At 42.3% G+C, this 25,148-nt stretch overlaps 1 protein-coding gene across 7 annotated transcripts in view; it reads left to right on the plus strand.

The window, feature by feature from the left end:
• Positions 1-25,148, plus strand: part of LMO1 (LIM domain only 1) — a 62,326-nt gene that overhangs the window by 25,271 nt on the left and 11,907 nt on the right. For all 7 annotated transcript variants that reach the window (XM_065839707.2, XM_065839709.2, XM_065839708.2 and 4 more), the window contains one exon: positions 19,899-20,112. In XM_065839707.2, the coding sequence (XP_065695779.1) occupies positions 19,899-20,112 (214 nt within the window). The remainder of the gene's footprint in view (positions 1-19,898; positions 20,113-25,148) is intronic.

The following is a 25,148-nucleotide window of genomic DNA, read 5'->3' on the forward strand; positions in this document are numbered from 1 at the left end:
AGGAAGAGAGGCAGTTTGCTTTGCCTGTTTGTGGTAAACTACGTTAGATTTTACACATACTAGTTTTCTTATCTTTTTCTTCTCCTCCTTCTCTTGTTTCTGATGGGGAAAGTTTAGCAGGGCGTGACATTTTCAAACTTGGAAACAGGTATTAAAGAGTAATTAGCTGGCCAGCCTCTCTGGGTAAAACAGAGGAAGCTTGCCAAAGATCTTGTCTTTAAACATTTGTACAAATTTCTTGTCAAATATAGAAATAATTGCTTTTCCCCCTTCCCCTTCCCCTTCCCCTTCCCCTTCCCCTTCCCCTTCCCCTTCCCCTTTCCTTTCCTTTTCTCCTCAACCACTTGCAGTCCCGCATCTGGTTTAATGCAATGGGTGTTTGCATGAATGGCTTAGCTAGCCAGGGTAGTAATAAAACACTTTAAATTTATTGTGACATTTGGATTTAATTAAAAAGTACACACTTAGAAAAGTAAAACATAATATGTAGAGGGAGTCAGGAAGGTTTTTCTCCTTTTCTTCCAAAAAGCTAATTAGAGTTGTATTTTAAATTGTTTATGTGCTGCTAATCATTGTAATAAATCATTTATACTGAGAAAGACACGCTCTAATGTGCTTGTGTAACTGTTTATGCTCTCAAGTTTCTATCATGAACAAATTGATCTGGAAGTGAATTTATTAACCACTAGGGAAGAAATCATTAGTGCTTTCTCTAAATATTCCCCAGGTACACTTCTGTTATAGTAGTTTACTGTTTTAACTGAAAGTAACGTTACATGGCCTTGGTTGTAATTATGATGCAAATTGACTTTCCATCATTTAAAAGGAGGAAAAACTGCCTTTTTGCTGGTAGTATATATCTATGTCATATACACCAGAGAGCTTTACAGCTTCCAAACGTTTTCTGCTGAAAACAAAATGTGAACTGTTATTTTTTTGGAGGAACTAGTTGTGGGACTTTATGGAAGTTTTTAAATAATCAATTGAAAAAATTAATATCTTTAATCTACCTGGCTTTTGCTGAAGGGTCTTAGGACAAGGTAAGCACAGCCTGTCACATTAAATCTTTTGCATCTGGCAGCACACTTATAAAGCAACTTGACGTTTTCAGAGTGCTCGGGACCGCCTGAAATCTCCTGGAGAAAACTGGCATTGCTGTCCCTGGTAAAGACACAGATGCAGAGATTTTAATGCAGAAAATCAGTTGCAGAACCGTAATTATAACCTGAGATTTTTCTGGTTCATGGTGCAGTTCTTAATCTGAACTGGGGAGCTGCTGACATGCCAGCTCTTCCCCAGGGTTTCCAAAGCGGGCTGGTCCTGTGAGTCTGGAGGTGGTCGCGGTGCCACGTGTGAGGGCGTAGGGAGCCGCTGTCTGTGGGATTTACAGCCCCCTGGCTGGGGCTGAGGAGCAGCTTTCATATTTGAAGGTGTTGCTGAATTAGTTTTCAACACCCGTACTTTCCCCATGGTAATAAATTGCATTTCCCACCTTGCCCAAGAAACAAAATCTGACCGTCAAAAGCTCCAGTTTGACTCTGGCAGGTTTTGTGGGTGCTCTCTAAATTTAGCTGCTATTATTTGAATACTGAATTATTGATTTACAGGTCTAGCATCAGGCCACCAGGCGGAAATACCCACAACACATAGATTTACATAGTCGAATAGATGGTTAGGCATATTTCTTTTCAGAACTGTGTATTACAGTGTAACTTGATGCGTATGTTTTATTTACTATGGGATATTCTTAATTAAAAACAACAACAACAAAACAACATCAACAAAGGAAAAAACACACACACAAAAAAGAAACACCAAAAAAATGAAAAACAAATCAACAACACTAAAGCCACAGCCAAACAAAAAACCCAACAACCAACCCAGAAAACTAACTAGTGTTCCAGCTTCTGGGAAAGCAAACAGTTTGCAGCCCTTTCCAGCGGAGGAAGGAGAGTTGATATGAGTAAAATTGTTCCATTTAATACCTATATTATTTGGTGGAATGGACTGAAAAGGAGGACTGGGAGGATGCATAAGGAGTCCACGAGAGGCAGCTGCAGGATGCGGTGGCACTGGATCAGATGGAAGCAGAAGCAGGGACCGCTTGCACCTTCACGCAGGAGCTTTTGAGAATCCCGTGTTGTGGAAGCTGCAAACCACCACTCTGAGCTGCCTCTGGGATTCCAGTTTGTTTATCCTTCAAACCCTTGCTCTGGCCATGTATGTGCTCCCACACTTCCCGTGTAACCTTTAGAGTCGCTCCCTCGTGAGCTGCCTCCGGCGTTCAGTGCAGGTGTATTGCTGCTTAGCAATTCACATCAGCATGTCCGTGGCCGAGAGCGTTTGAAGGCTTTGATGGCTGATATGTGCACACACGTACGTGAGAAAGATCTTCTGTTGCCTCGAGGAGTTAGGCACTGGGATAGCATAGCTTTGGGCCTTAAGTACTTTCATTTTTACTATATATTTTTTTTAATATGGTTCTTAGCTCCTCATGGTTGAGCTAATCTTATTTCTTCTCTTTAGCCCCAGGGAGGTTCAAAAGTGACAAATGCGTGTGTATGAGTCCCAGCCATGTGCATGCGGTGCCACCAGCAACCTGTGGGCACGTGTGTGTACGTGTGAAGAATTTATCGGTGCTTCAATGACACAAATGTCACCGAAGTGGCTTTGCGGTTCCAGATTTTCCCCAAACAAATAGTTTTCTGCCACAAGACCAAGATGTTTATTGTCTGTCTCTTTTTAGGCAGTATTTCTGATGTGTTGGTTTAAAATCCAGTAATATCATACACATTTTGCTTGCAAAGTGTGATTTTTTTTTTCTTTTTTTTTGAGACTTCTAGCTATTCCGTTTCCCAGAAACCTACTATACAGTGTTCTGCCACATTAGGTTTCCCTAATAATCCATGGGAGGATGTGATCAAGATCTATTACTGCCTCTCGATGTGGACGTCACCGAATTCTGTGAAGGACCTGCAGTGGCAATTCACTTTGCTGTTTGCAGGCATTTAAATCTGCGTTTGGAAAGCCTTGCTATACTAACCAGGCTTCAGAACTGTAAGGAATCAAAGGACGTCTTGTGTCTTCTAGAAAACGTGGACTTTTTTTGTCATCTTTAGATCCTTTTATGGCCATTTTCAGAGTGAAATAAGAGGCCTTCAGTCATTTCATTTTCTGCTGAATCTGACACTTAGAAATGTAAACGTGTCTATCAGAATGCCATTAATTGAGAATAATAAATGTCCCTTTATATGCAAAGTCTTTATATAGAGGTGACTCCTGCTGCGATTCCTGAAGGCATTTTTCCTTCAAAGCACAAATATATCAGCACTTAAAGCAGCATTTGATATCCTCTTGCCGTTCCTGCAGCCCAGGCTCTGCATTGCGATGGCTTATTTTTCTTCCCTCAGCACTTCACAACGTGTGCCATATCCAAACATGGACCTTCTCTGCAGAACCATTCATGAATGAATGGAACTGAAAAATAGCCAGTGGCAGTTTTACAGAAAGTCCCAGAATTCAGAACTGGCTTGTCCTTTGGCAAACAGAGGGAGAGAGAAAGGGACCAGCACAGACCCATAACAAATGTAGTTAGTGGGAACAAAGTTGGTGCCTGTTTACCCCAGTGGAACTGATAAGGACAACTTATTCTCTGCCACCACTTACTGTGTAAGAACAGCTTTTGTCTGCAGTCTGCTTGTGCAGTTTGAGGCTTGTGTAAAAGTGTCAAAGCATCTTGAATGACACAAGCTGTTTCTGCAAACCACTTAAATACACAGCCCCAGAGAACCAGGTCTGTAGGTTTTTAAGCAGAGCTCTGTTATAACTCCAAACTTGCTTAATAATCTCGGCACATAACAGCCTGGTAAGATTAATACTTCCTGTTTAATCACAGAAGCATTTTGGCTGGAAGAGACCCTTAAGATCATCGAGTCCAACCATAACCTAACTCTGCCACTATACCATGTCCCTAAGAGCCTCATCTATACAATGAGCTTTGATTTGTCTCCTTCCTTGTTAAAAATTCCTTGCAGCTTGGCAAGAAATTACCCAGGTTGATCCTTCTACTTGTAAGGTTTTCAAGATGTTGGCATCCTGAAACAGGGACAGTGGCTCTTGTGTGACATGGCAGGAGCTTGTCTTGGGTGCATGAGAGTGGTTCTGGACTGCAGCAGCACCAGGGGAAATTGACAGTTCACAGTTTAGGATGAAAATGAGGTAAATCATGTTCATGACAAGTAAAGTGAGCAATGATTTTAATATATTAAGGCTATGTAAGAGGTGGGTCTTGGGATTGCTCTGATTTGATCGTGTAGAATGGAAAGAAGTGTTCCCTTGATTAAACTCCTCACTGCCCTCAGAAGGGGAATATGCAGGTGCCCGTGCTGACTCAGACCTTAATAGGGTGTTATATGGTGTTGCAGTGTGTTGATTCAGGTGAAGACACCAAATGGAGCTCTGATGAAGTCATCCATGACCTGCACATCACAAACTGACCGTTCTCCTATGTTTATAATGCAGAGAATCTGTCTTACATGCTAACTTACAAAATATTTCTCTGTGTGCTGATAATGTGATGCTAGCTGTGGGATGCAGCTTTACCATTTTCTATGCTGTATAACAAAAATACGAGCTCAGGGGTATACTAGTATGATAGCACATTAACATAAAGTACATCTTTTTTGTACAAAAATAGGTATTCCTCCCACCACAACTGACGATCAGAGACGCTATTGTCTGTGGAGGTTTGCATATTGTACTGCAAGTGTATTTTGACACTAGAAACTGAAGAAATGGGAAACTAGATATGTCTGGGGAGCAAGTACTAATCTAAGTGTCAGGTTTGATACTGGCAGACTCTGTGGAACCAGTAGCTCAAATCTCTGGAGGGCTGGCGGAGCCCTTGACCTCCGTAGCAGGAGATGAACTGCTGTTACTGCTGAGGGTTGATCTCTGAGAGAGGGATGGGAAAATCTTAAACATAGAAGTAGTGCTTTTTTTGCAGAGATACAGGATGTGTCAGAGCACTAATACACGGGAAGGGTTTCCTCTGATTCCCTTGTCCATTTAAACAGTGCTGTCTGCATGCTGTCTGATGGCTTCACTTCTCTCTGGCCATGGCCATGTTTCATCCCTCCAGCTGTCTGTGGAGGTCTCTAGGCAAAAGATGTGCCGTTTCAGCACTGGAAGCATGTTTTTAAAAACTTGAAATTTTCAGATAGTTCAGGCTGTTGGAATAGTTTGTGGTAGAGCTCATGAAAAAAAAATATATACTTTTGAAGTACCCAGTTTGTGGTTTTGGTGATATAAAAAAGTGACAATTTTTTTCGTCCCAGAGGTCAGTGTGTCAATTGTGAAATCACCTGTAGGCCTCTGAACACAAGATAAGCATCCACCACTTGAAGTTTTCCAGCTGTGCTATTGACAGACTGGAGAGAGCCTAGCAAGTCTCATGTCAACCCAGAACCATCCTAGTGGTGGTACATACAGGGAGAGAATAAGGGAATTGGGTTTTCCAGCCTGGAGAGGAGAAGGCAATGGGAAGATGTCACCACTGGGGAGTTCAGAGATGACCTAGCCAATATCTTCTCAGAGGGGAGCAGAAGCTCTCACCTGGGAGAGGAATTCATGCCGGGCACTTCCACGGTAAAATAACCCGTGTCCCAGGCGGCTGTGTGCAGGGGCAGGCAGAGGCCTGGTGGGATGGATGGGATGTGGGTGATGCAGTGATGGACCCACTGCCATGGTGGGAGGAGAAACTGGCTCTCAGCTTCTTGGGCTGGTTTGGCTTTCAGCAAACATCTACCACTGCTCTTGTGTTGCCTGATGGACCTGTTTGGGACTAGGGCCAGATTTCAGCTACAGTAGGTTTGGGAATGAAGTGAAAATAAGGCTGAACCTGCATAAAAAGTGCGAAGTCTCTGGAGAAGCCTTCTGCTGTTTAATTCTCCGAAAGCAGGGTGACAATTGCACACCCAGCAGTTGCTGTGAAATTGCTGCTACAGATAACCAAAAATGGGATAGATTTTTTTACCTGAACTTCAGGGTGCCTGAAATGCAGATATCTATTCTTTTTCACCCAGTTCCTGTTTGTAAGCAGTTCAGTTAAGGGCATAAATGGATCTTGGGTTTTACAAATACTCATTCACATGCTTCCGTTAGGTATTAGATCCGGAGCAGATGTTGTTTTTCGTTATCAGATATTTGGTTCACTGTGAATTGGGAATAAGTACACTAGTGATGTATAAAGATGAAGCAAAATACATTTAGATTTATATATGCACATAACCACTTTAAATACTGTTGGCACTCAAAAAAAAAAAAAAGACCTCCTAGCAGTTGAAGAAACAAATTACTCATCTTACGCTTTGCTGTGGCAGATCATGGCTTGCTTTAAAGTAACATTCTTTTTTCCTGCGCTTAGATAATTTAGACACTCCTCTGAAAAGAGGTACCACATGGAGTGCAGTGAAGTTGAGGTAGATTGGAGAAAAGGATTACATTTTGCATGTGGAAGCAATGAATGTAGGCTGTAGATAAACGACATGGGTTTAGAGCGATCATTGCTGCTACAGCTTGATTATTTTTCTCAGGGACAGATGCTGGTTCTCTTTCCTTTGAAGAACTACTGTACTCATGTCTGCACTATATTTTATGTAACGTTTGTGCTGACTTCTGTTCTTCCTCTTCCTATCTACCTCCCTTTCTCACCCGAAAGTAAGATGCTGGGGTTGTGTAACTTCTGAGTCTTCAGCAGTGGCAACAGGCTGCTACAACAAGCCCTGGCAAGGGCATCCTATGGCCTATGAAAATACCTGTATCGTGGAGTTAATGCATATAAAAGCATCTTCCAAAGCTTTAAAATGAGGGTTACAAGGAGGCTGATGTGGTCTCGGGAGCAATCAGAGCTAGGAATAACATAGGGCTGTTCAGGAACTCTTTAGGTTAATAAGCAAATGTTTGTAGCTGTTTCCTTGCAGAAAGGAGTTCTGAGGGTGGGCTGGGGTTGTTCCCTGGGCCTGCGCGGCAGAGCGGAGGAGGACACGGCAGGGCTGGAGACGTGCACTGGGAAACCAAGGCTTGCTTCTTTAGCCCCACCTAGATATCCAACCGTATTTTTCAAGTACTGCATTTCTTTACCAAAAGGTGAGGCAGGGGAAGAAAGAATCTAGTATGATGTGGAAGTAATAAGGTGGACTTTGCAGGAGCCCTGCCATTAATTAGTTTTATTCTCACAAACATGGTTTCCAGATACTTATAGTCTGTGAACTTTTTCTTGAAATATCAAAATATTTGTAGCTATTTTCTTTTTTTTTTTTTCTTTTCTTCGGAGGGGGAATAAATTACCTGGTGTCATTTGACACTGGTGGATATTTTTCTTTCTTTGATATGGAGCAAATTTTCTTTCAGTTTCTTCAACTCATGGGAAAATTGCATAGCATTGAAACTCTAGGAATTAATCTGAATAGCCAGTGTGAGGTAAAAACGCTCCCTCTGCTCTAATTGGCATGGCCTGGTGAAAGCCGGCTCTTGGGCTGCCTCCCTCGCTAACTGCCCGGCCTCGTGGCAGATTGACATAATTCCCCCACCCCTGGGGAACCATAATAGAGCACTCCCTGAAGTGCTCAAAACCCTGAAGGGAAATTAGGCTCTCCCATTTTTTACTTTTTTTTTTTTTTTTTAATGGGGTTTCTGGAGTGCTTATATTCATCCAAAGGACTGCGGGCTATTAAATAGAGGGGGTTTTAAAGGTTTTTGTAATTGCCACACTTCCTCCCTCTCCCCCCTTTTAAGTGGCTTTGGACAGTTGCAGAACTTTGATTTTAAATTTATCTAATCTCTTGAGATATCTGGGTAGGGAAAACTATTGTAACTGAAAATGGCTCTAATTTTTTTTTTCCATTCTTCCGTTTTAATAGATATGTTTAGTCTACTTTAAAAGCTTTCTAGAGAACCTTTTATAACTGGCTAATTTAAGCTTGTCAGGTTTTAATTATAATCTCTCCATACACAAGTTAAGATACTTAATGCTAGTGAAAAGTTCTGAATACAAAGCAAACCTGTGTCAAGTTGCAGAGCACTCTTACCCGTCTTAATTGCTTCTGGTCTGAACTTTAACCTTCACTCTCCCATCTGTCTTAGATATTCCCTTCTCTCATCACAACCACTTTTCTCTCCGTACAGTGGGGAAGATATGTCTTAATTCTTCAGGATTCCTAGTCTGGCAAGATCCTGCCATCAGGCTGCTCAGCTCCTTCTTTATCCCACTGCAAGATGATGCACATTTCCAGAGCCCCACTAGACTGGGGCTGTTGTGGGAGCTGTGGTACCTCGTCTACAGTAACGGTGCCTTGGATCCCAAATGTTGCAGCAGCTTCCGGTCTCTGTGAAAGTCTCTCCCCAACACCATCTGTAGTGGGTTATGTTTACAGCTTTATAGGTGTTTTCTTAGGTAGTTTATTTCTTTTTAGGGCTCTTGTCTCCCTAATTTTCCAGCTACAACCCAGTCTTTGTGGCAAAGGTTAGTTGCTTCTTTTTCTTAGATAAGAATGCGTTTTCATTGAAGCTTAGAAAATTAGCCTTGAAAATACTCAGTCAGTGCAGATTCCTTCTGGAGAGTGCATTTAAAAGTTTGAATCCAAAATTGATTTGGAAGTACTCTAATCTAAAATAACCCTGATGTTAGCATTGTTGTCTGCAACTCCTGCTAGCCCTGGCGTTCTGGTTCAGCGCGTTGGCACACAGTTCCCTGATGCTGTGAAATTGAGACTCATCTGGAGATACAGACTCTTCTAAAACGGATTGCAAGGCACTTAAGACTCCTTATTTCATTAGTTCAGCAAAGGAGTTCTTTTCAACAGTCAGGAATCTCATGATGAGGTGGATGAAAACTGAGCAAATCAAGCGGGACAGACTCCATGGAAATGGAGCAGAGGAAAAGCTGCCCGGCAAGTTTTTTGGCCCGGAAGTGTAGCATTTTTGAAGCTGAAGGTTAGTGGTTTAGGATTTCTTTTTAGTCTGAGGTTTCAGGCGAAGCATTAGTAGACACATAACGGTGCCAGACTTCAGGATGTACATTTCAGGAGGCTTTCAGTTTTGCACACGGGGCTAGGTCATATGATATTTTTTTTTCATTCTTTTTTTAACCAAGTGTAACCACCATCATCTTCATGTCTGTTGGTGAGAGAATTAAATGGAGCATAAATAACTGAATTGAAGAGCAGACTTCCACCTTAAGGGGATCAGTTGCTGCACGAAGTGGTGGTAATGATCCAGGGGAGCAGGAGGCATTGAGGAAAAGAGTAAAGTGTGAGTACCGTCCAAAGTGCAGGCAGCAGGTCATAAATTCTTGTAGTGGTGGTGGTCTGAAATTCGAGGAATAGGATTAGAGAGCTACTGTAGGTTAATGAAAACAGCTCCCTTAGGATCAGCTTGAATTCAACTCAGTGGTCAACCATAAGAAGAGGAATGTCTTGTGCAATTCCAACTTCTCATCCATATTCTGAATACTGCGATGCTCCTGAATGCTTAATAGAGTAGAATATGCTCTGTTACGGTATATTTCATATGACTTCTAAGATGCTTTAATGCAAACTAAATGTCAAGCTAAGTTGCCCCAAACCCTTAGTGCTCACTTTATTCTGAAATATATGGTGAATTGCAGCAGTGGTTTGAAGACTTTCTGGGGCATTTCACAAAAAAAAAGAAACAAAAGGAAAAACAAAAGTCTTGCAATTTTACTTGGGTCTTTCATGTTGTCCAGGGTAATAGTGCTCAAATCCTGTCTCTATACATCACCTCAAAAGAACTCATTATAGAATGAGTATACAACAGCTAATGCCAAGAAACCACTTTTAATTCTTATCAGCATAATTTATTGTAAAGGAGGGTAGCATTAATGGCCAGCTGTGGCTTGTGAGCCCTGACTTAATCAGTTGTGAATAACAAAAATTAGTCTGAGGCATACAGTTACTAGCCAACTGCAGCTATAACAAATGTTTAACGAACTGTGTTGCACCAGGGTCTGCATACCTTTCTCTGTGAATGAAAGGGGAAATGGCCAAGAGCAGGACTTTGTCCCAATTGTAGTAGGGAAATGGGGTAAAATCCATCTATGGGAGCAAAATGTGGTGAAGTAAGGCTTAAACTAGACCTAAATAAACAGAAGAACAGAAGCAATGAAAGCGTTTAGCCTCTGCTTTCTCTGTCTTCATGACATTAAGAGAACAACAACTTTAGTTGACATTATTTGCGAGGTACAGCAAGTTCTTTCAGATAAACTTCACCCTGCCCTTTTTCTAATCTCGAGATATTAAACTGCTTTTGCCAGAGCAGTTGAATGAGAAGGGTGCTGTGCTCTCTGGTGTGGATGGAAAGGATCATTCCAGTTTTTGGTGGACTCTACTTTGTACAAACATCTGGGGTCTTTGTTAAACTGCATTCAAGGCCAGGATACCCAGAGATCTCCTGTAATCTGAACATCTGCATTACACAGATCATGGGCTTTTGTCTGCTCATCCTCAGACAGGAGCTGTAACTGAGCGAAGTGCCCTGTTGTCCTCTTTCTGGCTCTTGCTAGAATGTGTCAGCCAGTGCTGGTTTATTGTCCCACTCAGACCCTTCTCTGCCTCCCAGCCACCTCCAGAAGGGAGAAAGGCAAAATCTCTAGGGGACGGGAGTAGGACTTTCAAGGTAGGTTCAGGCTCCTGAAGTTTGACCAGGCATTCCTGTGTTGACTGCAGCTGTGGTCCAGATAAATCCAGTAAAGTTGCACTAGATGTGAACCATTTTTGGCACTTCTTCTGAGACTTGCTCATGTATAGCTTACCAAAGCAACTCCACAAATTCCATGGCTTTCCTATGTTGCCAGCCTTTCAGGAGGCTGTACAGTGTCATTCAAAACTTCAGGGCTGGCAAGAGGTTAAGGTATTACTTAGACCCAAGATGACACAAATTCCACTTCCTAAATCGTTAATTATTTCTTGGTTACTTGTGCAGTGATCACCAATGTAAAACTGAGATTGAGAGTCTCCACACCTGGAGACTTAACACAGAAATTTGAAACTGTGACTACCTCAGCCCCTTTCTTCTTCAACAGGAAAAGCATCCCGCTTTGAAATATTGGGCAGGGAGGAGATGGGATGCTCTCTTAACCTTGTTTTTTCTTCACTACTTTAATGAGACAAAATTCTAGTCTGCTTTATTTTTTAAGTCAGCAAACTGATTATGTATTGCAAAAGATCAGTGTTTTCATGGGTGAGTAGTAATTACTGAGTAATGGCTTAAAACATTTCCTGAAGGAACATAAAGCTGTTTTTAAAAGTCAAGAGTACATTAAAAGGATTACCATGTAGATTTGATTTTTAGATAACACTAAAATGGATCCCAAATGGACTTATGAAAAGGGATGCTATCTCTTTAATGGAAAGTGCATGGTCTGACAGCTCAGCATGCAAATGGTCCTGCAAAGGACTGTGTGTTGTGTTTTTTCCTTTCAACAAAAAGAGAAGGAAATAGCTCTCTTTGCCCTTCTCCTTTCAACTTTTAATAGCAGATAGGTTGGTCTGGTTTTGCTAGGAAAGGGAGAAGAGGCTACATTTTGGGGATAACCACATCTTTCTGAAGCGGTAGGGAGGTGTATTTCATGACTTCTAGAAGGTCAGCAGCAATTGTATATCTTATATGGATTGCATTACGTAGAAGGACTCTCTCTGCATTCTTCTATACATACTCATCTCCTGGAAATGAAGAAGATATGCAAATAAATTGTAGTCCTTTTATATTGATTATACTAATCTTGTGCAGGGCATGAGCGTCAATGTTTGGCTTTGCAGTAATTTTGGACAGGGGCAGGAGGGGCTGTTATTTTCCAATAACTTGCAATGACTATAGCTTTTGCTATTTCAGAGTTGCCAGCACGACTTTCTGGTGATTGATGGTGTAAAATCTACTTTTGGCCTGAATAGGATTTCTTCTAGAAACACTTAAAAGAGTATATTCATATTTCATTAAACACAGAGCACGAGGATTCCAAATTCTTTTGTGGTATTGCGCAAATTATCATAGGCTCCAAAAGTCTTGAGAAATTTCTATAAGCCTGTGAAAGCTTTAGATTGGGTAGTCATCATTGCCTGCATTAAGGCCTGTGACAGATTGCTTCATCAGTGTACACAGAGCAAAACATCAAATGGCCATTTGGCAGTGGGCACTGAAATTCTATTAAGGTTGCCGAAAGCTTAGGCTGACATTGTATATGTCTGCAAAGAGGCAGAAGAAAAGATGATGATGATGATGATCGTGCAATGATATAGTTCTATTCTCCTTAAAATATTCACATACATAGTGTATCAAATCTGTCAGGATGATGTTAATGTTTCCCTGCTAAACCTGGGCTCTGCTGCATCGCACATCTTTGCACATGTCTTGAAACCTCAGTGGTAATATGTTAAACAGTGCATTTTAACTGGAAGATGAGAATTGGGTAGTATTACACCTATGCCTGGAAATAATTGACTTGAGTTTTTACTTCTCCAGCGTTCTTTGGGATTTTTAATTTCATATAGGGTCTTTCTGTCAGATTTTCTTTCCTTTTTGGACAAAAACCTGTCATTATTTAACATTGCTACAGACCTTGTTCCTAAATGAGCTGAGAAGTGAGGGATGAGTTCTTACCTTTGTGATTATTTGACTTGAGACTCTTCTTGCCTTGGTTTTCTTTAACGCCCAAAGCCCCAGTAGATAACTTTGGAGCTTAGTGTATTTTCAGTGGCCACCTGTAAATCAATGGAATATTGAGGAATATGGGAAGAATTCCAGGCTAGTCATCCCTCATACTAATTTTCTCATGTGATGTTCTTATACTGCTGTAAATGTGGTTTGAGGGCAGTCTCTCCATTGCCAGACTTTTTTCTGCTACGGACACTGAAGGAGGCAACTGGCCACCTAAAATCAGGACCTTTGCTAGGATGCTGAATTGCAACTAATCCAGAAAACTTAATCAAAATGTTTTCAGACTAGGCTGAAGGTGGAAGAAATCTGCATGTCTTTTTACTGTTCCTAGGGCTTCAAACAGCAAAAATGAATTTTACTGAAACGCGACATGTGCTAAGAATAAGATTTGGACATATGCCAATTACGAAAAAATTGAAGCTCAGACAAGCATATTCTATGAGCATGGGGAAAATGTTGCTTACAGGAGTGATTTACAGAAACTGTTTTGCAGCAACAATTACTATGGTTTGTGTTCAGTCCTACTGTCACGTTGTCTTTTATAGCTACAGGTTGTCCTCTCTTGAGAGCAACTCCGCAACAGACAGAGTCTTAAAGCAGGTGCTGGAAGTCTCAAAACTTCGGGGGAAATTAAAGTTCAGATTCTAACCTTAAACCTTGTGTCCTGAATCAGGACCTACCTTGGTACAGATTCAGATTATGTGACTTGTTATTTTGGACATCTTGGTCTATATGAGCAAATGGCTTGAAAACAGGACCTCTGCATGGGAGATTGGAGGGGGGAGGTAAGCCACTCATGAATATAAGCCGCTCTAAACTATAATTCTCTAAAGCTTGTTCTGAACTGTAGGGCGCAAAAAATGCTGTGTTATTGAGAGGAAGACTATGGCAGAGTTAAAATAGAAGTACTGATCAAAATGTTGTTTCTACTGTTAACAGCCCTCTCCAACTACTTTTTTTGCTGTGCTTGGGAAGTTTGTTCTGAAGAGAGAATACCACAAATGAATTGTTAAAGCCACTGTAAAAATCACTCGCTGTATATTGCAGCATGAAACTGGAAATGAAAAAAGACTGTGGTTACTCATTGAATAATTCTGATGAATGGTCTAAGGCTTGTTCATAAGCATTTAGTTGCAAGTACTTGGTGTTCCAAATGTAATGTTTTAATAGGATATACAGATGACATGATGAGTTTCACCTTGCTGGCCATAATTCTTCAAATGAAATTCTTGGTGAAGATGCCCGAGACGACATACTCTCAGTTCAATGGAAGTGCATGGTTTAACTTGTTTCACAGGGTGTAATATTCATAGAAGGTGAGTAATACAATACTGGGAACACGAAGTGAGTTTCTTTTTAAGGGAATGAAATTCACTGCATCTTTTTGGCAATGACTGTCTGCATTTACTTAAATGGGTGATGCAGGGCTCTAATGCTTTTAAATGATATCAGATCCCCTGATAAAAGACATAAGACTGCAGCTTATTTATTGTGATGAGACAGGAGTTAATAAGATTACTCCTACTCTGCAGTTACTTTTTCAACTTTTGCAGTCAAATGCTGGGGTTTTTGCTAGCAGGCAAAAGGAGGTCAGCTCATTTAGGGAGTGTTGATGGTAGAAATAAACATTTTTTTCCTTCAAGTGGAACTTTGAAACCTAGGCTCAACTGCCCAGCTGCCAAAATTCTGGTCTTTAAACCAGAATTGCTTTTAGCACTGGAATATAGCATCGCTATAATAATCACTTATATAAATTACAAAACAAAACACCAAAACAACAAGCAACACCTTAAAAAGATAAAGAAAAAAAAAAAAGAAGGAGGTTTGTAACATAAACCTGCAATAATTGTGGTCTTTGGCAGAGGAGTTGTTCAGAAATGTGGTAACTTTATCGGAAAGAAACTGCTCAAGCAAGAACTTGTCTCGGAGAAGAAAACCGTAATTCCAGTGCTGTGTTGTACAAGGTGCTGTACAACTGTATGGGAAGCACTGCTCTGGAGTGGTTGTCACAAACCTTTCAGGGAGTAGATATTATGTGTGTGTGTAGTTAACTGCTTTGTTGAGTGGGCTTTTAAGGTAAAAGTAGCTAATCTGAGGAAAAGTTTTTTTGTTTGCCTTTTTAAAACAAAACAAACAAAAAAACCACCCCAAAAACAAGAACAACAACAACAAAACAACCAACCACCAAACCACAATACAAGAACCAAACAAATAAACTTGCAGAGGGAAAGAGTTAGAGCCATCTGCCTGAAAGCATTGTGTAAAACATACACACAATGTTGGGGAAATAAGCCAATTATGTGTGCTTCACAGGAGGTGGGGGACTGACCTTTGTGTATAATTAGTTCTTTTATTTAAAGCAAAGATTTTGAATAGAATAACTAATTAGCTGTCATAAATGGCAAATTGAAGATTTTGGCCAGATTCCTTGGGGAGTGTGGGAGGACGTCCCTCCTCCCAGCCCGTACTGCGCGCTCTGGCTCTCCTCATTAGGCTTGTTTTTAGTTCTCCGCAGCCGTAATGAGGAGCGCCGCGGCGGCACTTCTCGGAGCCCCCCTAACCAGGCATGAAAAGCGGGTGGAGGAGAATTGTCCCCAGCTCCTGCCGCCTTCCCTCGGCATGCGTGGGAGTTGTGGAGGGCTCGGGTGGGACGGGGGAGGCCGAGGGGGCTTGGGGCAGTTGGAGGGGGGTCTGAAGAGTCCTGGTGATACCACCTGCTTTTTATGCTCTGGACTTGTCTGTATAAAATACAGGCAAGCTGCAAAGCCTTGAGGCATGTATCATTAGCTAGCAGTCTCGCATTACTCTTTCAGACCAATTAACCTTTAGAGTTGCATTAAAGAAATCAGGTGGTGAACTTCCATGCTTTCAGAGGGGACCAGTAGCTTTCTTGCAGACCAGAGCACTGTGGAGCCATACACCATAGGACCATTGCAGATAACTGTTATTTAAAAGGTCTACCATTTATAAAAAGTTCCCAGGCTTTCTTGGAAACGAGGCTTTATGAGCAGTGCCCTTAGAGGAACTGCAGATGATTGCCATGTGAATAGAAATATCAGTAAAATGGCTTAGAAAAATTTAGAGGTGTGCTTAGTGGACACTTGTGTTATAAAGCCAGCTGAATAATTTTACAGAAGGACCCCGACTGAGAAGATACGGGCTGATTAAAGCTCGTTTGTCTGACTGTGAATAGAGGTAAAGTTTAGATTACTCACTACAGTAACAGCCTCTTTAGACACAGCCATAAATTTCAGTATGTCCAGAGGTGGTGTCTATAATTTTTTAATGTGCATTGGAGCTCCGAGCACTCAGAACAGGTTTTGTTTTGTATTTACCAGCAGCAAGTCTATTAAGTTGTAAAGGGCGAAGGAGGGAGTGTAGGTAGCCAAAAATAGAAAGGCTTCATCTACTGTTTCTAAGAAAAGATAGCGATGGATGCCTAGTTACAGGAGAGGAGAGAGCAACTTGATGGTATTTTCAGAATTTGATAATCAATCAGCATTCCCTTTGTGACCATGTATTTAAATGGGTGAGTGTTCAGCTGTTAATTTTTCTGTTTCTGCCACACTGCTTCTCATTTTCAAATCGTTACCCACAAAGCACACATGGAATTTGTTGAAGGTGAGAGGTGAGCCCTTTATTTCTTGACAGCCACAGTTAGACACCACATGCCCCATATAAAATTGAACTATGTATTTTGGTGGGTTTTTGTAAGTATTGAGGAAAAATCTACACAGAGAAATGAAGCAGCATTGTCGTCTTACAGTTGGGAAATTTCCAAAAAGAAAGAGCACCTCTCCAGGTGGTTTCTGCCTGCAAAGCCCAGACTGCTTGGGGTTTGCTGGAAGTGGGGCAGGAGGAGGAAAGTGGTTTGGTGTTGGCTGTGTCCTCTCTCTGCAAGCGTTTGACCATGAAAGGGGTTAAGCTTCTGAGGTGCTGCTCTCTTGTTGCTTGTAAATGACATGGCTGGTATTTGAGGAACTCTTGCGGATCAAGTTTGGCAATTTTTGAAATTTTGTTCCACGCCTTGCCTGCTGTGTCAACTCACCAGCTAATTGCAGCTGCAACTTTCAGCAGTGGCGTGTGTGTTACGTGCAGACCTGTTGGTTGGCATGTCGGAGGGAAGCCTCACAGACCAAAATGTAATTTCAAAACACTGAACCTGACCAGCAGAGGCTGACCTTGCTCGTTATTATCTGAGTTGGAATAGCAGCTTTGAACATCATATGATCTCTGAAATGGTACCTTTTTTCATTAGAAAGCCCCCTGCTGAACACTGACCAAATACATATCTTTTTTCATTGCTTAAGGTACAGTTTAAATATATATATATCTGTTCCTTTGCTAGTTATTGGAAGAAAATCAAAGTGTTACATTCCGCTTATTCGCAGAAGCCTGTCATAAGACAATGGTGCACTTGCAATAAGGGGAAGCTGAGATGGCTGTGATGAGCGAGGGCTGCCAGGGCCACAGGTGGAACAAGAACCATCACTACAGCCAGCGCACAGCCATCCGGGCCTGCTTGTGACCTCAGGAGACCCTCCTACCCTGCCATCAGACCAGCCTCTCCTCATGATCCAGTCGGGGTTCCATCCCTGTGCAACTGCCCTTGTGCTTGACCATGCTGTGGTTAGGGTGGACCCCTGGCTTTGGGTGCAGGCAGCTGTAGCTCTGAAAGGGCACTGGTTTCAAAAGCACCCAAGGGCCTTGGGAAGTCCTGTCTGGCTGATGATCTTTTATTTCTGAATCTCAGAGATGATCACAAACCCCACTCATGGAGCAGGTCTCTTGTGAGGGGGATTGAGGGGCTCTGGTTGTCTAGAATCTGCGTTTTGCAATCTGCAGCACCTTCAGATGCAGGATCCTCAAGTTACCTAGATGAACCTTACAAAAGTATTGTCTGACCGCCCCATTTGTAAGAAATCCTCTTCTGCCTCTCAGGGTACATAGCTCACATTTAGAGAGCCTATGTAGGGGGTGGGTAATGACTCAGTAGTGTATAGGGCTCCTGTCTTAAAATATAGTTCACACATCTAGGCCTTAATTTTCATAAGTGCAAATTATTTTCTTTCATCACTGATCTTGGACAGTTCGCAAATGCAAATTCATGTATGTGCCCCGCTCTATAGCTCACAATAAGGCTGTTTCTCCTCATTATGTGCTGTTTTTCTGGCATGGAGTCGGAAAGAGCATGGGATGAAGGTTTTGAGTTTTCTGAAAAATGAATTACTCAAAAAGTGAAACCTCTCTTTGCTCCTGAAATGTACTCTAAAGAAAAACAAAAGTGCTGTGTCCAGAACCATGGTGCCATGTCCCTCGCTCTCATAAGAAACTCTCACCAGGAGCGCAGGACTCCTGCAGCCTGACCTCCAGCGCCCGCAGTGCGTTACACTCCCAACACTTCCCTGTCTTTCCCTCTTTCCAAACATGCAGGTACTTCTCTGTGGCTGTGTACCTAGAATTTCTCTCAGGAGCATTATATGTGTTGCATCTGTGGCAGTCAAACACAGATTTAAGTTTTAACTTAATTATTGCATATCTGCCCCTGGAGTCAAAAGTTTGCTTGTATTGATTTTGCAAGTGGGTTTCGAGTGTGACGCAGCAAAGAGCAGGAGGGCTCTTTAAGCCTTAAGAGTTTTTGAATGTTACTTGACCTGTCTTCATGCTGCTGAGACCACTTTGATAACAGATCGATCAATAACTCACTGTTTGTGTAGAGGTGTCTTAAGTGCTATTGTCGTCTGCTCGCAGCTCTGACAAAGCAATTATTGGTGTAGGAGTGGTGGGTTTTACATGTGCTGAGCATTAGCCACTGTCAGGTCACCCTGGCTTTTAAGGAAAGCAGCAAATGTCACTTATTACAGTGGCACTGACCCAGTCCTCTCTGGTTAAGGGACTGTTAATAATTCCATTATCAAGCTGCTACTTCCTGGGACACCCGACACTTCCTACAGAAATGGTGGCTTAACTTTGTGTGAGAGTATATAACCAGTGACACCAGGTACTGCAGCCAGTGTCCCCTCTCATCTCAGCACTGGTTAAGCTCACAGCATGCTTGTTACAGGCCCAGCATTGTCATTTTTACTGACTGACACTGGTGAAAATAAAAATCGGTAACAAAGGCTCTATAGAGAAAATAGGATTCTGGCATCTCAGGGAGTTTGTTTCTTCTTTCGTCATCTCACGTCCCCTCTCTCCCCCACGATATAATACTTGTTTATTTTTCCACGTTGCCTGTTGATTCCATAAAATCCTCCCCTGCCTCCCTCTTAAACTGTGAAGGGTGACACATCTCACACCAATGTTGGTGCTCACCATGGGAGGCACAAGCTTCCTGGAGGAGAAGAGAGAGCTGGAGACAGCAGTTTGGCCACAGCAGGTCCCCACCAGCCTAGTGACCTGAGGGTCCTGTCACCACCTCATACTTGCTTTGCTGTCCCAGCAGGGGTTTCCAGGAAGAAAAAGACTCCTGGCTTTTTACTACCTGTTCCAGCGGTGCAAGAGGGGAAGGAAAGCTTCACTTCATTTAAGGAGCATGGCTTTGCTGGGGGTGGAGGGGCACGGGTTGGGTTATTCTCAGCAGTCCTCAAGGGCTTTTGAATACATTTATTTTAGGGCAGCCCTGAGGCTGGTCTAGCTTTCACTGAGGGCTCTGTGACCAGCAGGGCTCACGAGAAAGGCAAAACAGTGCCATACCACGTCTTTTTATACCCACTCCTCTCCTTCCCCCATCAAGCTTGATCCAGCCAAGTTGTTGAACTGGGGGTACGTACAGGGGTGGCCCTTCTGATCTTCGTAATTGTCTGTGGCAGGTAATTAACAGCACAAGGGTACTGGTAATAAGGGAAAAAGCAAATATTGAAATTGCAGCCAGTTTATATTGCTGCAAGATATTAATTTTTAAAAGTCTGGTGCTTTGTGTCATCCCTGCCCTTATGAAAAAAGGGCTGCATTCCTGCAAGTGTCACACTCCCACTTACCCTGCGACAGAAAGTGAAGTTTAAATTCCTTTGGCTATCAGCTTCTTGCAATGGGAGCTCCTTGTAATGAAACCAGCAGCACTGTTTGCTCACGGATCTACCTATAGCTCACAGTGCTGCCCCCAACGCAGGCAACCTCTTCAGGCTGCTGGGATGTCTTCTAAACGAAGTGCTCTGTTTGCGTTGCAGGTGTGCCGATGTTATCTGTGCAACCCAAAGGGAAGCAGAAGGGCTGTGCTGGCTGCAACAGGAAGATCAAGGACCGGTACCTGCTGAAGGCTCTGGATAAGTATTGGCATGAAGACTGTCTAAAGTGCGCCTGCTGTGACTGTCGTCTTGGAGAGGTTGGATCAACTCTTTACACAAAAGCAAATCTCATTCTTTGCCGCAGAGATTACCTGAGGTAAATAGAGGAACGTACTGTGGGCTCTTCCCAAAGCCTCTTAGCGTGCTGCCAGCTGTTTGTCTTTCTAAACCTCTGCTATGAAAACATGTACTTGTGCATGGTCAGCCCTGCCCAGAAGAGCCTGGAGTTTCTTCCTCTAAGCATGGCTTTTTATTTGCACTTAACATATTTTGTAGCCAGGGAGGTGAAATCCTACTTTCAGGCCGAGGTAGAAGGAGGAGGGCATGACTTCATTATTGTAAAACAACAAGAACAACCAGTGCTTCCTGAGAAAATTAGGAAACTACTATAAATTCTTGCTTATCTTTGATATTATGCTCCTGTATCTGACTGAGACCTGACCAAACCTTTACCTTTTATTTTTCAGTGATAGCTTTTAGATAGACTTCTAGTGCTTGTACTGAGTAAGGTTTCTCCTGAGAGGCTCTTTTCTCTTCCCTAAATAAACAGAGCAAAACATTCCAAAATTACAGATCAACTTCAAAAAAAAATTCTTCATGAGGAAGCCTGCAGAGACCATCACTAACTCTGAGTTAGAACTACCCTGTCAGTGTCTGTGTGCAGTACATAACAACACATGGGATTTTTTTGTCTGGTGTGTACAGGGGTTTTGTCCAAAAATCTTTATATAAACACAAAAGAATTTTAATAAGACAGCAGGCCTAATGCAAACATTCTTATGAGTGTCACACTGCAAAACCCACTGAGTTTTGCTTTGTTTTTCCTTTGCAAGAACGTACTTGATCTCCAGCTAAAGTATGTGTTTTCTTTGTTTTTCCTAAAGCACTGATATTATTTCCTACGCAACCTCAACCGGCAAACACATCTGAAGCAAAACAAAAACAACACAGTTTTAAGATAGGGGGGTAAAATGCCATCTAACCTCGTGGTGTCCAGAGGCTGGGTAGACAAGTCTCAGTGGTCAGATGCTTCATGTGTTTCAATGTAAAACATATTCCTGAAAATCTCTGGTAAATATTTTCTTAGTAAGCTTGAACAAACAAGTTTCTCCTCCTAAAGATGAGAGCCTAAGCACTGAGCCAAACAGAAGGAATAGTCTATTAGCTGCCATGTAGGAGCTGCCACCTTGCCTTTCATCCAGGCAGCATACAAGAGCATCCTGCCCACATGAGGATTCTGCTTGAGCTGAGACTCTCCAGGGCACACATCAAATGTCCAGCTGAAGTTCTGCCACACAGGCGCAGTCACAGGTCCACACCTGGTTAGGCAGCACGCATCCCCAAAATGTGAGGAGGAGCTTGGGTAAGGATGGAACACATCTGAAGGGGGAAAGGCAGGATAAGCAGCATTAGGAAAGGTGCAAAGGGTACGGTGAGGAAGCAGCTAACTATCTTCACTATCATTAAATAATTTTTGTACCTTAGCTCTGAGTATTTACTAATGCCACAAGTCACTTGCTCTGGAAGTACCCTTAACCATGTCTGGGCTAAGCTGAAGAAAGTGAGCTCCAGAAGGTTCTTTAAGACACAAATTTCTAACCCCTAATTTGCATTTTGGTTCTTCAATGACCCTCCTTCAGTTCAGCTGCACTCTTTCTGTGCTGTGGGCATAATTCTGATGTGTCAATGAAGAATATAACAACTCATGATCTTCCCTTGTTAAGGATGGCCTAATTTCTTTCCATCATAGTTATCACAATTGATTTGTGCAAGGTACTAATCGCAAGGATGCCCAGAACCTTCCAGGAAGCTCAGGAAAGCTTCTTCCGGAAGTAGTCTTCCTTTCAGAAAGCACAGGCTGCATTAGTAGTTTCTGGAGTGTTTCTTTATACTTTATCTTGTTTATACTTTATCTTTTCTTATCTTGTTTGCACCCAGCTTACCAAGCGATCCAGGTCTCTCCATCAGTCATCCTCCTCTCCATTATTTATCACTTCTCTAGACTTTGTCATTTGTGCGCTTGATAAACAGCGTCGTGTTTGTTTGTTGCTGGGCAGGGGGGTTGGGTTTTGTTTGGTTTTCTTTGGGGTTTTCTGGGTGGTTTTCTGTTTGTTTGGGGTTTTTTTGTGGTTGGCTGGTTGGTTTTTATTGCCCGTTTTTGAATCTGACCTGAAAGATAGATATTTAGCATTATTCTACGTGTTACAGAACCCTACTAGAAATACTCAGCTGGGCAGTGATTCCCATTTACATTTGCTTTTCGAGACCTTTAAACTGCCCTATGTTTTGTCCATTTAATGAGCACCTTATTGATTTTTGTTTGTTCTAGTTTCATAACAAAAATAATGTGCGGCATCAAATCAGGTGCGTTGAAGTGCCGAAGGAGGAGATCAGTATCAATGCTGTTACACTTAGGAGAACTTTTTTATCACTGCAGTTGTACAGCGTTTCTTTCTTCCCTTGGTTTATCATGAGAATGCTGCTTTGAGGTAGAAAGTCTTAATTGGCGATCTTCTCACTGGCCCCCAGATGGCACGACTTTCTGGGGCACACCGGAAACCTGTGCTAGAGATGGAGAAGCAGCCAAGAGTTGCAGACCTCAGGAAAAGGCCCACGTCCTGTCTTTGAGAAGAGATCTTGTAGTCCCTCTGCCTCCATTTGTTTGGTTAGAATAATCCCCGGTCCACCAAGCAGGGAGCCTGTTGCTATTGGTGCAGCATGGTTAAATTCTGGAGAGGAGGCTCATGTGGTGCAGTAAAACTGGGCCAGACATTGTCTGTGCTAAAGAAATTGTAGGTGTTGTGAGTAAAAATGGGGAGTATCTGCCCGCCTTGCAGTGGGGTACCAACAGATGGCTGCACAATGTCCTCCAGGTTTCTGGCTGGTCTTGACCTCAGATGATGGTTATGTATACATACGTTACTCTAATAGGAAATTTCTGGGCGAGGTTTACTACTTCCTACTTTGAGTATTTTTTCCTCTACCTGAATTTAGTCCATTACAGAAACTTTGACCACGACAAATATTTCTTACTTGTTTTTTATTGGGAAGAACAATATCATTGTCATATCCCAGGAATCTTGACCAAGAGTGAGGCAGGAAAGACTAACATTAATTCTGTAACACAGGTGTTAGCTATCATTCAGCTGTTTAGCCATCTTTACATCTGTGATGTTTTGTATTCTCGCTAATAAGTAAACTGAAGTGTGTAATATTTTGAGGGGGACTTCTGCTACACTTCTGGGTTCTGTTCTCGTGATGCTAAAGAATGCTTTCAGGGTCCTAGGATAGGAATAAGGGCATTGCTATGCAGCCCTGTATTTTAGGAAAACATAAAGCAAGTTTTTAAAAAAATTTTTTTTTTACTTTAAAACATTTTCTGTTGCCTTCTACACATAATATTTCTTTCTCTCTCAATTTTAACTATTAGTTCTATTAATAGAAGTAACTCAAGTTGCCATCACCATCTTCTCTACTGTCTGTTCTCTCCTGGTAATTTGAATTTTTCTTCTTGGAGAATTACCCTTTCCCATAATTATATAATTCCTTTCCTTTAATAGTTTTAAAGCCTCTATCCACATCTTATTTTCCTCATCCAACAGCTCATGGTATTTGTTCTACTAGTCAAATTTTAGCAGAATTCATTCCTAAAAATAAGGTTTCATACTTCACACTGTACTTGCACCACAAAGGGAGTGCTTTATCTAGGGGACAGTCAAAGGAATTTATTGTTGGCTACTTCCTCTATGTGGCTTTGAATAAGAAGAAGCTGAATACTGCGCTAATATTTAGTAGGTCAACCATCGTGAAAAATTAAAAGCTAGTCTGATTTTGTGCCCACAAATGTAAATATGCATATCTTTTATATCTGAAGTCCAAAAGGAATATTGCTGTGTAAGGACTGGGAGACAAAAAATAATATAGGTGTTTCATAATCGCTTTATAGACCAGTGTTTCTTTGAATTTGCCGGTGAGCTGAGTGCAGTTTGTGAATATGTGCTTCATTACCTGTCTGGGCAGGCGGTGTCAAGCTGAGAGCCCATTTTCCGTGGTTTTTGGTGAAAACCAGCGCTGCTCTGGGGGGCAGGAGTGGGGCTGGCTCCCTCCCCACCGCGGTGCTGGGCTGCCGGCCGCGTGCGCTGCGCTGGAGAAGAAATCTTTCAAATGTATTTCGGGAGCTGCTAGCAAGACCGTAGCCTGGTCATTTGTTTCAAAAGATAAACTGTCGTCATTGCTTGTGAAGGAACATTTGTTAACCTTCACATTTCATAAAACACTTTCTTGCTCATTTTTTAATCATGAAAGAATGAAATTGGATCTGGAGTTGTTATCCTTGCGGTATCACCTCAGTCTCCAGCTGTGTCTAGATGTATCTTTCAATACATTTTGTCTGAGCAAATAGATTTACCATTTGTTTCATAATCACTGCTCCAGGATTCCTACCTCTAATTATTTTTGATAAGCAAATGCTATTGAAGAAACTGCGTCTGGGACAGAGATGCTGAGTGTTCAGCTCAGGTGGCTCTTCGCAGCCCCCACGCAGCAATGTGTGTTTGTTCCTGGGTGTAATTAAACATCCACCAGGCTCCAGTTCACAGGGATGGTTTGGGTGTTGCATCAGGATTTCCCGGGAGGAACCGATAACTTAAATCTCACTGTGAAGTGCTGATGAAGAACGTGATTTTTTCCTTTTTACTCAGCATGGTGCCCTCACACAAGCAAAGGTGAGTTGGGCTCGCTTTGACAGGAGCAAAACTGTCACTTCTGCATGTTTGATATGTTGGTGTTGGGAAAGTTTTTCATCATTTAAACTGATTAGGGCCTTAATTAGACTCCAAAGAAAGCTCAAAACCTGCATTAAAAAATTATGGTGATTCAGTAAGAGAGAAGGGCTTTCCAGGAAGCCCTCATACTGTTTTCAGTGGATTTTATAGATATTCTTTTCACTCATCTTCCCGTGTGTTTTGGTCAGCGCTGCAGCCCGAGCGTTGTGTGGGTGCCTCGGTGGACGGAGCAGCCCTGCGCACCCCATCTGAGGGACAGAGGTGTCCCCGCAGGACTGCCGTCCCCTGGCACCACTGCCCCTCAGCACTGCTCGCATCATGGAAGTTCAGTTTCCCCCTGGGCAGCTTC

Source organism: Patagioenas fasciata, chromosome 5, assembly GCF_037038585.1.
Source record: "Patagioenas fasciata isolate bPatFas1 chromosome 5, bPatFas1.hap1, whole genome shotgun sequence".
Classification (NCBI taxonomy): Eukaryota; Metazoa; Chordata; class Aves; order Columbiformes; family Columbidae; genus Patagioenas; species Patagioenas fasciata.